We start from the raw sequence: 13,814 nt of genomic DNA on the forward strand, positions 1-13,814 counted from the left end.
GGAAATTTAAACAGAATGGTGCCCAGAATTACGTGGTTTTACTGTTCAGCATCTCATAATATACTGAGTGTAGACATGAATGATGTATACAATGAACATATAACTTTCCTATGTAATGCATTATTTTTATTTTTTTTACACTGATACAATACTGAATGTAGCGAATTGTTTATTTTGGCTCAGAATAACTTCACAGAATTAAAGCAGTGAGCGAACCGCAGCCACTGGGAGCTGCAGGTTGCCATGCCTATGGACGGTCAATGTAAATTCTGTCTCACGGCTCACCAGCGGATTACCCTGATGGGCCACGTGTGGCCCGCGGGCTGCAGGTTGCCCACCACTGGTATACATCATTTCAGATAGGGTGGAGATGTAACAACTGGCCATACTGACTAACTGAGCAGCTCCTTGGAAGTTGTTATTCATCAGCATAAGTTAGAGCAACCACAAGACTTACTCTAACTTCCCTTGGGGGCTGGTTTGGCATCTAGTGGCATTCACTATTAAAAGCAGAAAGGTTGTAGGAAACTGCCCAACTCCAAGGTATGCCAGGCTCTTCTCTGAAACACCAGGGATCTGGCCCTTTTAGGGATTATTTCAGCATCTCTGTGGCCTGTACTGATTTTCAATTAATTCAACATGTTTGTCCCCTTCTTATAGATCTGCTTTCAAAGCATCTAAAAATCTAACATTTGAAGAAGAAAGCCAAAGTCCAACTATTAACAGATTGAATGAGAAAAGTAAAGAAGAAACTGGAATAAGCTTACAAGTATGGAATAGTGCCTTCCTCATATGAAGTATTATCTAATCTTAAAGTAAACCTACCTAATGAAATGAAATAATCAACATATGTATTTCCAATGTAAGCAATATTTCTTGTCTGAGTTTTGAGCCCAGCTGGTCAAAACTCAGAGAAATATTTTCTTGAATGTTCCCTCCTGCTCCCCCATCCCCCTTTTGAAACTTTTTTGAGTAACTTTTTTTTTTTACTAGCTCTAGTTCAAAGTAAAACATTCAATTGCCTTCATTGATGAGCTGAATAGGGTATTTGGGAACACATCAACCCTTGCTCACACTAACTCATCTGAAATAGCAGTAGCAGGCAATTGTATAAAAACACAGAGAAACCATTTTTGCTCATAAAAGAACTGATCATATGGTCACCGTTGACTGAGCTTTTGTTCCAGAGAGATGCTACATATATCAATAAAATATAGCAAGTGGACGATCGTAGTGAGTTTGAATGACCAAGAACAGCTCTCTCAGATCAAAACAGCATGACTATGGTGTTACATAATAGTATACTCTGCATTTTTGTCATGTTGCACAAATCTATTTACTACTTATTCTGAGTCAGTAATCGCTCTCAACTAATATATCATTCTTCATAAATCACATTCACCAACTTTCAAATTGTCAGCTTCACATCTTATGTCTATTAATTTTATGCTACTTTTGCCTTTTAGCCAAATTTCCTAAATTCTTTTAAAAATCTTAACAGTAAGCATTTAGAGAGTGTCTGGTCTAGGCAGTCTGACAGTATTGCACTGGATCTCAGTATTCCTGCTTTTGATGTAAATGTCAAACATTGTTAACCATCTCGGACATGATTTTCTAATGCATATATATAGATATTTATGTATACTATAATTGAAGTTGTTCCAAAGTAATTTATGAAATGTTTTGTTTTGTGATGGTATGTCTTAGGACCTTCTCATGGAAATATACAGAAGTATAGGAGAGCCTGATAGTCTCTATGGCTGTGGTGGAGGAAGAATGTTACAGCCATTAGCTAGGTACAATTTATTCATTTTTTATAAAAACATAATTTTATTTATGAAGCATTTGAAATCTCAGAACTACTCTTTATGTGTAACAGGATAAGAACATATGAACACGAGGCCATATGGGGAAAGGCCCTTGTAACCTATGACCTTGAAGCAAGCCTCCCTCCAGCTACTCGCCAGGCAGGAATAATAGAGGTAATTCACTCCTTTGGTAGGAAATAAATACAGGAATCACCCCCTCTAGGGAATCAGAAGTATTCTTGCTTAAGTAAACCTGAAATTGATTTTGTTCTGGTATTCTATTAACATAATAGTCTGGGCTTTAGTCTTTGATGTATTTTCATATAGTAGCACTTTAACTATGACCACACTATGTATTATCAGTATGAGATGCTATGTTGTATTTTCGTCTTGGAAGCCTGCAACCATATCACCTTGTGCTATGACACTCATCAGATATTTCAAACTAAGAAGAGTTAAGTCATTACTCAAACTTAAGATCTCCTAAAAACACAGGTGCTGCAGGAAGTAATGGTATTGTTAGTGCGCTGCCACCTGAATCACTATAGAGCAGTGGCTTCATTTGCAGACCCCTAAAAAATTTCAAATGGAAGTGCAGACCCCTTTGGAAATCTTAGGCATAGTCTGCAGACTCCCAGGTGTCAAACCACAGGTTGAAAACCAATGTTCTGTGACAATGACAACCTTTTGTGGACCCCTTAGACATAGTCTGTGGACCATAGGTTGAAAACCACTGCTATAGAATTAATCCTCCAGTACACTGTCCTGCTGGATGGTACCATCTTTCAGATAAAAAGTAAAATCGAGGTCTTGTCTACATGTGGTCATTAAATACACAGTGGCACATTTTGTAAGACATGGGATGTTCACCCCAATATTCGTCTAAATTCCAACTTTGATAACTAATTTCTGCCTATCTAAATTTCCTCCTGCAATTTCAGTTTTATCTGGGATTTTTCCTTTACTGCCCCAAAACCATTTGCTACTGCTGTGCACTGTTGAACATCTGTCATATTCCTCTTCAGGAGTAGCTGCATTTCATTACTTAGTTAAATGATCCAAATATATAGAAAGATCCTTTACCAACTCCACAGGAGTACTGAGGCTTAATTAGGGAAAAATCTTGCCAATCCTTCATGTCACAAGTGCAGAAGGCCCTTTAGTCAGTGATCTGCTGTGGTGCCACTGCCCAAGAGTGGGGGAGTGAAAAAATTGCACAGGCAGTTCATTTCTCATGTGTCAAGAAGATTTGTTCTGTGGATGATGTTTTGGGAGATGGCTGAGGCTGGAGCCTTTTTATTTGTGAATGCTTTACGCTTAAAGAGTTCTTAGGTTAGAAATAATGGTAGTTCCACACCTGGAAATCTTACTTTGGTAACAAAAGGGTAAGCAAATCCATTTGAAAAGCAGCCCAGACTAGTGAAATGTTGCCTTTTTTTTTTTTTTTAATCTTACTGATTGTAGGCCTTGCAGAATTTTGGGCTCTGCCATACTCTTTCCACCTATTTAAAAGGCTTGGAATACGAGAACACAGAGTGGTGTGCTGAACTGAGGGAGATTCGTTACCAGGCAGCCTGGAGGAACATGCAGTGGGACCACATCTCTTCTGCTAAGTAAACCAACTTCTCTGTTTATCTTTTCCAGCTGGAGTCTGTTAAGGCTTAATCTAGCAATCCTGTTCCTCTTTAAGGAAAAGGAAAACTTCAAAATATAACTGCTGTGGGACAGAAATGGTGCAATATTGTTTATCTTAGTTATCTGCACAATTGAAATAAAAACAAAAAGCAATCCCCTTTCATGTAAAAACCCTGTTTGTATTGTGTGTGTATCAGTCTATTATAGCAAATGCTACTGTTATAGCTGCATTTCCTCTTTTCATTTGCTGATAATTTTCTTTAAAATCTCCTTTTCATTTTTAGTCTCAGCCACAAGATTAATCTTTTTTTTTTTAAGTGTGAGGGAAATGCTTTCCTGCATCCATTTTTGATTTATAGGAGAATGAAAAGATTGCTCTTTGATCCTTAAGAGTGACTTCACCAATAGTTGAAGAAAAGAGTGTCCGATTTGGTTCTGTGGCTACTCCCTCATAAGGAATAGTTTATGCCTAAGGGTGACATGATGTACTGGGCACGGAGTAGTGTATACCTTGTCTCTGATGAGGAGAACAAGCCTATATTCCCTTTAGCGGGAAAAGGGACTAGATCCCCTCCCATCTTGGTAAAGGCTTAAGTTACATCACTGAGTCCTTCCACCGATATTTTGCAAGCAGGAGGAGGGGAACTTTCTCCCTGGCTTCTTCTGTGGAGATGGATCTGAAAAAGAGATGCTTCTGACTTCAGGACTCTCTTCTGCTACACCGAAACTTTGCTCACTTAAAAGCATCTTGTGGAGGCTGCTGCTCATCTCCATGTTTCCCGTCTAATGGAAGTCCATGTGACACTCATTCTTCCAGCTGCCGCATTCAGGATGCTCTCACTCATGTGAGGCTCCCGTGGCCCTGGTATAGGGAAGGTAGCAGAGACAAGCTATTCTAAAATGCTGCAGTAATGTGTGTGGTATAACAACCTAGATAAAAAGATTCTTCAAGTCCAATATGGGAGGTAAAGAGAGTGATATTTGGGCTGGAAAGAAGGGGAATAGACAAAGATCAAGGAGAGGGGGAATAAAGGGCAGAGAAAAAAGGTTGGAAATAAAATATGTGGCCAAGAATTAAGGAAAAGGGAATCTTTTGTTGAAAAGGGACTGGCAAGAGAGTGAGAGTTTAGGACTATTGATGATGGAATTCCCTCTAATTTTTTCCATCCATGTGCGGAATTAATTTTGTTATGTGCACCAATATTGAGGTAATGTGCACCACCAGCAGAAACCAGAAACCTAGATATAATTTTTTTTTTAAAGTTACCATAGGGATAATTACTCTAGCCAGGACAGGTTTGGCATTTTAGAACTCACTACTCAAAGACAAGTTTCAGAGTAACAGCCGTGTTAGTCTGTATTCGCAAAAAGAAAAGGAGTTCTTGAGGCACCTTAGAGACTAACCAATTTATTTGAGCTTCATCAGATGCAGTGAGCTGTAGCTCACGAAAGCTTATGCTCAAATAAATTGGTTAGTCTCTAAAGTGCCACAAGTCCTCCTTTTCTTTTTGCGACTACTCAAAGAATTAGCATAAGAGAGAAATAAATTTATGAAATGCATAGACCAGTCAAAAAACTAAACACTTTGACAGCACTTTGAAAGAATAAAATTACAGAGAATATATGTGCATTGCAGGAAGTATCAAGAAATAACAATAATAATAATAAAAGTGTGTGTTGGGAGGTGACTGTGAAAGACTTTGTGTGTGAGAGAGAGAGGCACACACTGTGTGTGTGTTGTGTGTGTGTGTGAGAGAGAGAGAGACACGTGCTGCCCCTTTAAGTAGATCCTCATTCATCAGTCTGAAGCCTGCTTCTTCAGACACAGCAGCAGCCACCAGCAAGCTCCATCCCACTCCTGAGCCTTGTCATGTCCCGTTGCCTTCCCCCCAGCTCTGTGGAGATGAAGAGCAAGGGGAGGGGGACACCCTGAGATCAGCACACACACACACACACCCTCCCCACCCCACCCCCCCGCCCCACACAGCTAGCAGGAGGCTCCCAGGAGCAGGTGGCCAGGGGCTCCAAGGCAGAGGGCAGGAGCAGTGGAGGGAGGAGCACCTGAAGTGTGCAGCACTTGCTAGACTGGTGGGCGGCTTCACAGCTTAGAAGGAACTTAGGTGGAGTCTCATGTCAGTGTTGACATGCAAGGATTCAGCAAACACCGTAGGTGAATACCTGTGTGTGAGGTCAGGCCAATGCAAGAACCACAAGCATGGTTACATGTAGGACAGAGAAGATTGTCCATGACTATTGGAGGCTGTTGTATCATTGCTTTGTGATGTTCACATATTTCATAAAAGTTGTTAATGCGCTTTGCTTCAAAGCGGTTAACGGCGACATGACAGATCTGCTGCCATCTTGCTCTCTTATAAGGCTGTTGCTTCCCAGTTGCCGAGATCAACTTGACATGCCTTCAAGTTTGACTTCGGTGTGTCTTTTGGACTGGCCACCATGAGAATGAGTGCCTTGCTTTAACTGACCACAAAATATAGCATTGGGTATTCTTCAGTTGGCCATATGAATGAGATGACCAGACCAGCGCAGCTACTCTTTAATCAGCATGATATAAATACTGAACATCCAACAATGATTAAGAATTTTTATATTGGGAATCTTGTCTTACCATTTGACTCTGTGAACAGAGTGAAGATGGCTCACTTGGAAATGATCAAGTTTCCTAATATGTGTTCGATATGGTGTCCATACCTTATAACCATTGAAGCATTGTAAGCACAACTGCCCAATACACATTTAGCTTAGTGCTTATTTTGATGCCTCTATCATGTCATAGGTGGTGAGACAGCATATCAAATGCAGAGTTGGCTTGCCCTGTGAGATGGAGATCAGTTGTGGCATTGTGTGACAGCATACTCCCTAGGTAGCAAAACTTCTCTACTGACTGAAGAGGGATACTGGTGAACTTAATAATTGGGTATCCCCTGGCACATGCTGGGTACGGTTTCCAGTTTTCTTTAGTTGGACTATGAAACCAAAATGACTGACTGCATATTTGAAGTGATCAAGTATAAATTTAATGTCATCAATCAAGTCAGCAACCAATGCATAGTCATCAGCAAATAATCGCTCCTTAATGAGTAAATCTGCCACTTTCGTGTGAGCATGGCAGTGTTGCAGCTTGAAAACGTCCCATCAGCATGGAACTGGATAAATACTCATTTTTCTGTGTCTTGAAATGCATCCATAAGCATAGCCAAAAAAGGAGGAAAAAGAGTATGGGAACCAGCACGCAACCTTCTTTGGAGACACTGGAGACCAGAAAGGGGTCCATATCGTCATCTGGATGTGTCATTGTCAGTGCATATGCAATGATGACAAAAGCATGACGACCTGTAGCAAGACCGATGCAGAAGAGCACAAGTCTGTCATTAACACCCTTCAGCAGTGACTCAAGTTTGTGGGCAATCAAAAAGCAGGTGGCAAACCCCGCACTAGAGCATATCTCCATTCATCATCATATTTGCCAATCCAATAAAAGGTGTAACCAGCACTCGCTTCTGGTAGCTGTGTCCTGCCAGCAAGTCTACTCTAACTGAGTGCAGAAATATCTATATCATACCACACCAACACGCTGACAAATATAGCGGTTCTACACTCAACTCCATCATTTCTGTCAAGGAGTGCGTGAACATTCCTAGCTGCAAAATTTTGGGGGGTCTTTCTTATATTTAGACCATAGCAAAGCTGGATGACCAGCCAAGATATGTCACTCTGACAAATTTGGTTGGAGCAAGAATTTGTTTAGGGATCTTTTTCCATCCCCTTCCCTATTTGAGGAGAGCAGCACTGTCCCTAGGTAGGATGACTCTGACACCAAGGAAGGATCTGATCATGGCATTTGCTCCAGTCTGTGATGAGTGACCATCACTCCCAGGCCATCTGTGTGCAGGATTTGTGACTAAGGACCTCCAGCAGCATCCTCTGCCTGTCACCATCACCACGGGACTTGGATTCAGAGATAGTAGAGTCAGTGTTGCATTGCTGAATCACCTGCACTGTGAATAGTGGAAAATGTGTATCCAGTCCCCCTTTCTCATCCATGTAAAATATGTGCCATACCAGTGCAAAAATTGCAACAACTAGGCGACAAATGAGGATGCAGAGATCCTTATCCTAGCAAATGCCACTGACCCCATCGTAGTTCCTCTGCCTTTCCAGAGTTACTTCTGGAGGGGCAACTGCATGCCTTTATAGTATGTCATTGACAACAGACTTATTTGATGGCAGCTTACATTCACCACGTTCAGTACCATCTTTAGGCATCACTGCCCTTTTACTGGGCCAGCACCACCATCTGCTGCACCCTTGGTACTGCTGTCAGAATGTCTGTGACTGCTTATATCACAGTTATCCTCCATATTTGGAAGGTGTTTCATGATCTGCACCTCATGGACATGCTCAGTGGCAGATGACACTGCCCTGGAAAGGTGATCCAGATCCAGAATTGCTATTAATACAATACTGATGTACACATTAGAACGCAGTCAGATAATACAAGAACCTTTACATGCGTGCATTTTGTTGTTTAGGTTAAAATTGTAGATTTATTGTATGATAGTTTTTGGAATAATTACATATATTTTAATGTAATTTGAAATTTTGACTCCATGTATAAAATACAATTTTAATAATTTCTCACTGCCTTTTTATTTTGTTTACTTGAAAACAATAACTTAGGCTTACAGGAATGTATTGTGTTACAGGGTTGCTTTTTATTTTTTTTAGGCAAATCTTTACCTAACCCCTTGAAAAATTCCTGACTGTACTCCTTATTCAGTTAGGTTATTTTGTGTCTTTTATGAAGACACCACCAAAATGACTTAAATGTCCTATATCAAAGAGAATGTTAATGCTGTAGTTTTCAATCATAACGATTATTGATGACCTTAAGTGTAAATATAATTTTGCTGTTTTTAATCTTTTTTTTTTTTTTTTTTTTTTTTTTTTAGAGATGAGATGGGAAGATCAGGCTACCATGAATCATTGTATAATGCTCTGCAGTCTTTAAGAGACAGAGAATTCTCTGCTTTCCATGAAGGCCTGAAAGATGCCAGGTAAAAACCAAATGCCTATAAATATTCTGTGTGTAAAACCTTGTTGTGTTTGTGCAGCTGTAGAAAAGTATTACACAAACAAAATCAGACTGATATTTGAGCTGTAACTTGACTTACAGATTTTGACCTGAATTCTCCTTTTCATGCCTGTACAAGTCATGTTAGTGTTAATAGGACATGTATGCCTGACGCACGGTCAGAATTAATTGTGTAAAGTGACTTTTGTGCCCACAAACAACATACACATGTAATCTTTTTGGTAGAGATATTTATAACAACCTCTTTGCAAGGCTGCACGTGCTGACCAATAATGATAGATATTAAAAGCCTTAATCCTCAAACTAAGGAGGAAGAGACAAACTACTGGCATTTTACAACAAGTCCTTGTCTCTGCAGGTCCTGTTACACCAAAGTACCAGCAGTTTTCAAGAGAGCAGCAAGAAGTTGCTATGAGGAAGGGACAAATTTAATTTTTTAAAAAATAGAGTTATTTTCTATGGAGAAATGACCTTCTGTTAGTGTACATCCCCTTCCTGTTAATAGATGAGAAGTCCCTTTAAATTGAATGTCATATAGGCTATGAGACAGTACACCTGGTCGCATTTTCATTTAGATTCTTAAGGGAGAAACCTTGAATTTTTTATTTTAATAATAATGCAAAATTCTTACTAAACTGAAATATAAAATATGTGTTGGTGCTATATACTTTATATTTGATATCTATTCTGTACATGTAAACTATGTTGTCAATAGATAAAGGTATTTAGCATTGTTGTATTGTATCCCTAGGGTGAGCGAAGTAGAGGAGCTGTGCAAAGGCAGTCTTGAGTCTGTGTTTTCATTGTATCCCACACTCTGCAGATTACAGATCATTGGAGAGTTGGAAAACATAGGACAGCTTTTCTCCAGGTATTTTATTTCTTCATGTTAAATTCCTCTTCCAGTTCTAGCTATGAGTCTGATGTTGTTCTTGCATCTCTCAGCTATTTTTAAGCAACCTGTAACTAGAGGCTAGTCCCTCTGTTTTCCTTCTTTAACAAATATACTTTATAGATACCACCTTTACAAGCAACTTCGCAGGTACTCTAGTTATAAATAAAGGCCTTTTTCTATAAATATTTTCCTGCTTATAAAAACAGGAAAAGAATGGTGGTATTATGAAAATCCACTATACTGGACTTTTCTGGATTTCCCAGTGCATCCTGTTTTCTATTTGTTTACCTTCTAAACTGTTAGTTCTTCAGGGCATGGACTGTCTTTATTTCAGTTTATTGTAAACATTGTCAGGACTAATATTTGTTAATGATTTAGTAGTATTTTTTTTCCAGTAGCTCCCACAATGTGCTAGGTGCTGTATAAACACAAAAAAGGATACAGTACCCCCCAAAGAGCTTATACTCTAACAAGATAAAACAGTACATCTGAAAGGCATGCAGTATAATAAAAATATGGGCCATATAAAACACACCATCCTGTAGCTTGTGCTGCTGCAGCCGTGTTCTATTTTTAGCATGCTAACTTGATGAGAGCTAGTGTGAGTATGTCTGCTCAAGCTGGGAATCATACCCACAGCTCCACGTGTAGATATACCCTTATTCTGTCATGCAGCCATGTACATGTAGATACAGATTAATATTCCCTTTGCCAGCTTTTTTATCAGCCTTATCACATACTAGAACTTAGCAAATTAAATTCAAACAAGTATTCAAGAACGTGTACACTGGAATTGTCGTGCCTCCCGAATGTTCCTCTCACAAACCTGGGTTTGCTTTAAATCAGCTGTTTTGCGTAACTTCTTATAAATGTTGAAAATCCTTTTATAATCCCTATCCTCCACTTGCTTACTTTTCAAGATGTTTGTTCTGCACATGACCAGGAAGGGTTTCATGAACTATTTTTGCTTTCTGGACCATATATATTGTGAGCTACTGACTTCAATTTTTTTATAGTCCTGGGATTTGTAAAACAAGCTCCTTCACATCTCAGATTTCATTAATATTTGGTCAGAAGTAATAGCAGCTCTTTTTTCCTTTTCCTTTCTTAATGTCTGTGATTTCAGATCTGTTACTAACAAACAACTGAATGACATTTATCTGAAGTGGCAGAGACAGTCCCAGCTTCTCAAGGACAGTGACTTTGGTTTCCAGGAGCCTATCATGGCCTTACGGACTGTAATTCTGGAGATCCTTCTTGAGAAGGAAAGTGAGAATTCCAAAAGAGAATGTATTAAAGACATTCTCACCAAACATCTAGTGGAATTGTCCAAATTGGCACGAACTGCCAAAAACACTCAGGTAACTACCGTAGGTCCAGCAAGAATCAGTCTGAAAAACACTTACTTCTCCAGTTAACAAGGAATTTTTTCACTATAATGCTGAAGACCAACTATGCTTAAATTCCTATACTCCGTCTAAGTTTATTCATTGAATTGTTTGTCTAGAGAGTCAACCTACATAATATTTTATGAATGCTACACGCATATCTTCACATTTTTGTTCATAATTACACGCCTTTCCATGCAGTATATGTTATAAAACTGGAATTTTTACCTGTAAATGATGTTTCTACAACTTTTGTAACTCCAGTATGGTACACTGGGTAGATGTAAAACTTCATCATCGCGCCATAGATTCTCCCAGCATTCCAGGATAGAGTTGCAGAAAGAATTCCTCAACATCAGCATCTTGGTGTCAAGTTCAAATATATATACACTTAAAGTGCCATTATATTCTGAAGAGTCAATCTCTATGAATTATCTTGTAGAATTCCAATTTTTTTTATCCCAATGACTTCTAAATCAAATGTGTTCAATTTTCGGTTACATTTGCCTGACCTGAAAACTCAGTGTAGGATGTGAAAGGTAACCTGGGCTATTTCTGGCTACCGTGTGAGCACCAGGAATACATTTTGTGCATATGGAGCTTGGTTAACAGCTCTGACCCAGAATTATGATGCTGCAATACTTTTTATATCCTCTTTATATCCCTATTCCTTGAAATAAAACCAGTCTTAGAAAATATCGACCCTGGAATGAGACATGGCATGTGAAATTATAAAGTTTAGGATGTTTTAAAATTTTTCTAGAAGTTGATTTAAGAATGTTTCTAAGGCACATAGTGGGTGAAATCCTGGCCCATTAAAGTCAAATGCAAAGCTTCCATTGACTTCACTGGTGCCATGATTTCACTAAGGCCATTTTTTCTCTGGCTCCAGCTGTCAGCTCCAGCTGTCAGCCCCAGGGTGAGGGGCTTCCGTTGTGAGCTCCAGCTGGCCAACAGGAGTTGAAATGTGAGCCCTGCAGCTGTCAGTTCCCCACAATGCCCCACTTCAGTCTGTGAAAGCGCTCCTGATGAGGATGCGCACTCCCGGAAGGAGGAGGGCAGCGTGGACACCAAACAGCCTATTTAATTGCTACAATGGCTATAGGTCGACCTAACTTAAGTCAGCCTAATTTTGTAGTGTAGACAAGCACTCAGCATCTCCAAAATGGCTTCAGAGATTCATTGCTATATAATCTTTCATATCTTACCCTTATCACCTCATCAACCCAATTTACACTGCCCACCCAATCTCAGATACTCTGAGTGCCTTATAAGAACCTGAATAGAAAAACCTTACCTTTGTCCCCTAATATTTGCAAAAATATATGCAGGAGATTGTAAAACCACATTTCCTACTTAAGGGATCAATTTCCAATAATTTGGTAATTTGTTATTTTGATATTTGCATATGATTGCAAATTTTAGAGGGAAAGGTTGAGGGGACTGTGTATATTTGGATAAAGTGAGTAGTGCTGAGGGATTATATGTTAGTCAGGAATGGGCTGGGTCACTTAGGGCATGGCTACACTTGCAGATGTAGAGTGCTTTGAGTTAAAACAGCCTTCATAGAGCGCAGTAGGGAAAGTGCTGCAATCTGTCCACACTGACAGCTACAAGCGTACTGGCATGGCCACATTAGCAGCTCTTGCAACGGCCACAGAGAGCAGTGCATTATGGTAGCTATCCCAGCATGCAAGTGGCTGCAATGTGCTTTTCAAATGGGGGAGGGGGGTTGGGTGGAGTGTGACAAGGAGTGTGTTGTGTGTATGTGGGGGAAGAGAGAATGGGCTTTTGGGGAGGCTGAGAGCATGTCAGCATGCTGTCTTGTAAGTTCAGACAGCAGCAGACCCCTCCCCCCCCCCCGCCTCTCTCTCTCACAGCATTCCACACTAATGGTTGCTTTGTCTCAGAGCAGATAAGCATGCCAGCTGTCAGAAATGGAGCTTTCAAAGGGCATACCCACATTCCTACAGTGAGTTCAAAACAATGAGAAGAGTGGCCACTTGACTTAAAGGGATTATGGGACGTTTCCGGAGGCTGATCAGAGCGCAGTAATGCAACACCTCGTTCACACTGACGCCCAAGCATTTCAGCCAAGGTGCAACAAGCATTAATCTTCTCGCCGAGGTGGAGTACCAGGAGCGCTCTAGCCGTGGAGTCAGAGCGCTCTACGTGCCTTGCCAGTGTGGACGGGTAGTGAGCTAGGGCGCCCGGGGCTGCTTTAATGCGCTCTAACTTGCAAGTGTAGCCAAGCCCTTAACGATTCTTTACTGGCATTCTGACATTTGGGTTTTTTAAATTGTGTAGAATGTTTGTAACAAAAATGTAATATTGTTTTGGTGGATTACCTGGCCTCCATTAAAACACATTTTGAACCTCTTTTTTTAACAGTCTTTTGGTTATGAATATAAGCCAGCTCACTGTCCCATATTGTCTTATTACCTCACAGTAATTACAATGTTAAATGTTAATGCTTCATTTAATGTTTTGTGAAGCTCAGTTCAAGAATCTGTACTTTGAAACTTGTTGGTTATCAGAATGATAGGGTAGCCTATGCCTGTGCTCTAACATGTAAAAAGACCTTGCCTTCTTCCCAACAAAACAATTCTTAACACGAAGCAGGCAGAAGAGGGATGTCTTAAAGAAATAAAATAAAGTACTGATGGTGTCAGAGAGCCTGTTATGAAATGTGTCCATTACTTACAAATATAATTGACAATTTAGTTTTTCTATTTCAGCTTCCTGAAAGAGCAATGTTTCAGATCAAGCAATACAATCCAGCTATGTGTGTAGTCTCTGAGTGGCAACTGGAGGAAGCTCAGGTTTTCTGGGCTAAAAAAGAAGAAAGTCTAGCACTGAGTATTCTCAAGGAGATGATCAAGAAATTGGATACAAATTGGTTTCAGGTGTGTGTCAACATGTAACCTTGACATCGGGCCTAATTAATTTAATTTGCTGTATTTAGATGGGAAAAA

At 39.9% G+C, this 13,814-nt stretch overlaps 1 protein-coding gene across 1 annotated transcript in view; it reads left to right on the forward strand.

Annotated features, from left to right (window-relative positions):
- Nucleotides 1-13,814, forward strand: part of ATM (ATM serine/threonine kinase) — a 117,934-nt gene that overhangs the window by 80,746 nt on the left and 23,374 nt on the right. Inside the window, exons 40-47 of the mRNA XM_074957569.1 lie at nucleotides 661-769; nucleotides 1,708-1,796; nucleotides 1,880-1,982; nucleotides 3,273-3,421; nucleotides 8,414-8,518; nucleotides 9,308-9,427; nucleotides 10,578-10,812; nucleotides 13,578-13,745. Coding sequence (XP_074813670.1) covers nucleotides 661-769; nucleotides 1,708-1,796; nucleotides 1,880-1,982; nucleotides 3,273-3,421; nucleotides 8,414-8,518; nucleotides 9,308-9,427; nucleotides 10,578-10,812; nucleotides 13,578-13,745 — 1,078 coding nt within the window. The remainder of the gene's footprint in view (nucleotides 1-660; nucleotides 770-1,707; nucleotides 1,797-1,879; nucleotides 1,983-3,272; nucleotides 3,422-8,413; nucleotides 8,519-9,307; nucleotides 9,428-10,577; nucleotides 10,813-13,577; nucleotides 13,746-13,814) is intronic.

The sequence above is a fragment of the Natator depressus genome, chromosome 1 (assembly GCF_965152275.1).
Source record: "Natator depressus isolate rNatDep1 chromosome 1, rNatDep2.hap1, whole genome shotgun sequence".
NCBI lineage: Eukaryota > Metazoa > Chordata > Testudines > Cheloniidae > Natator > Natator depressus.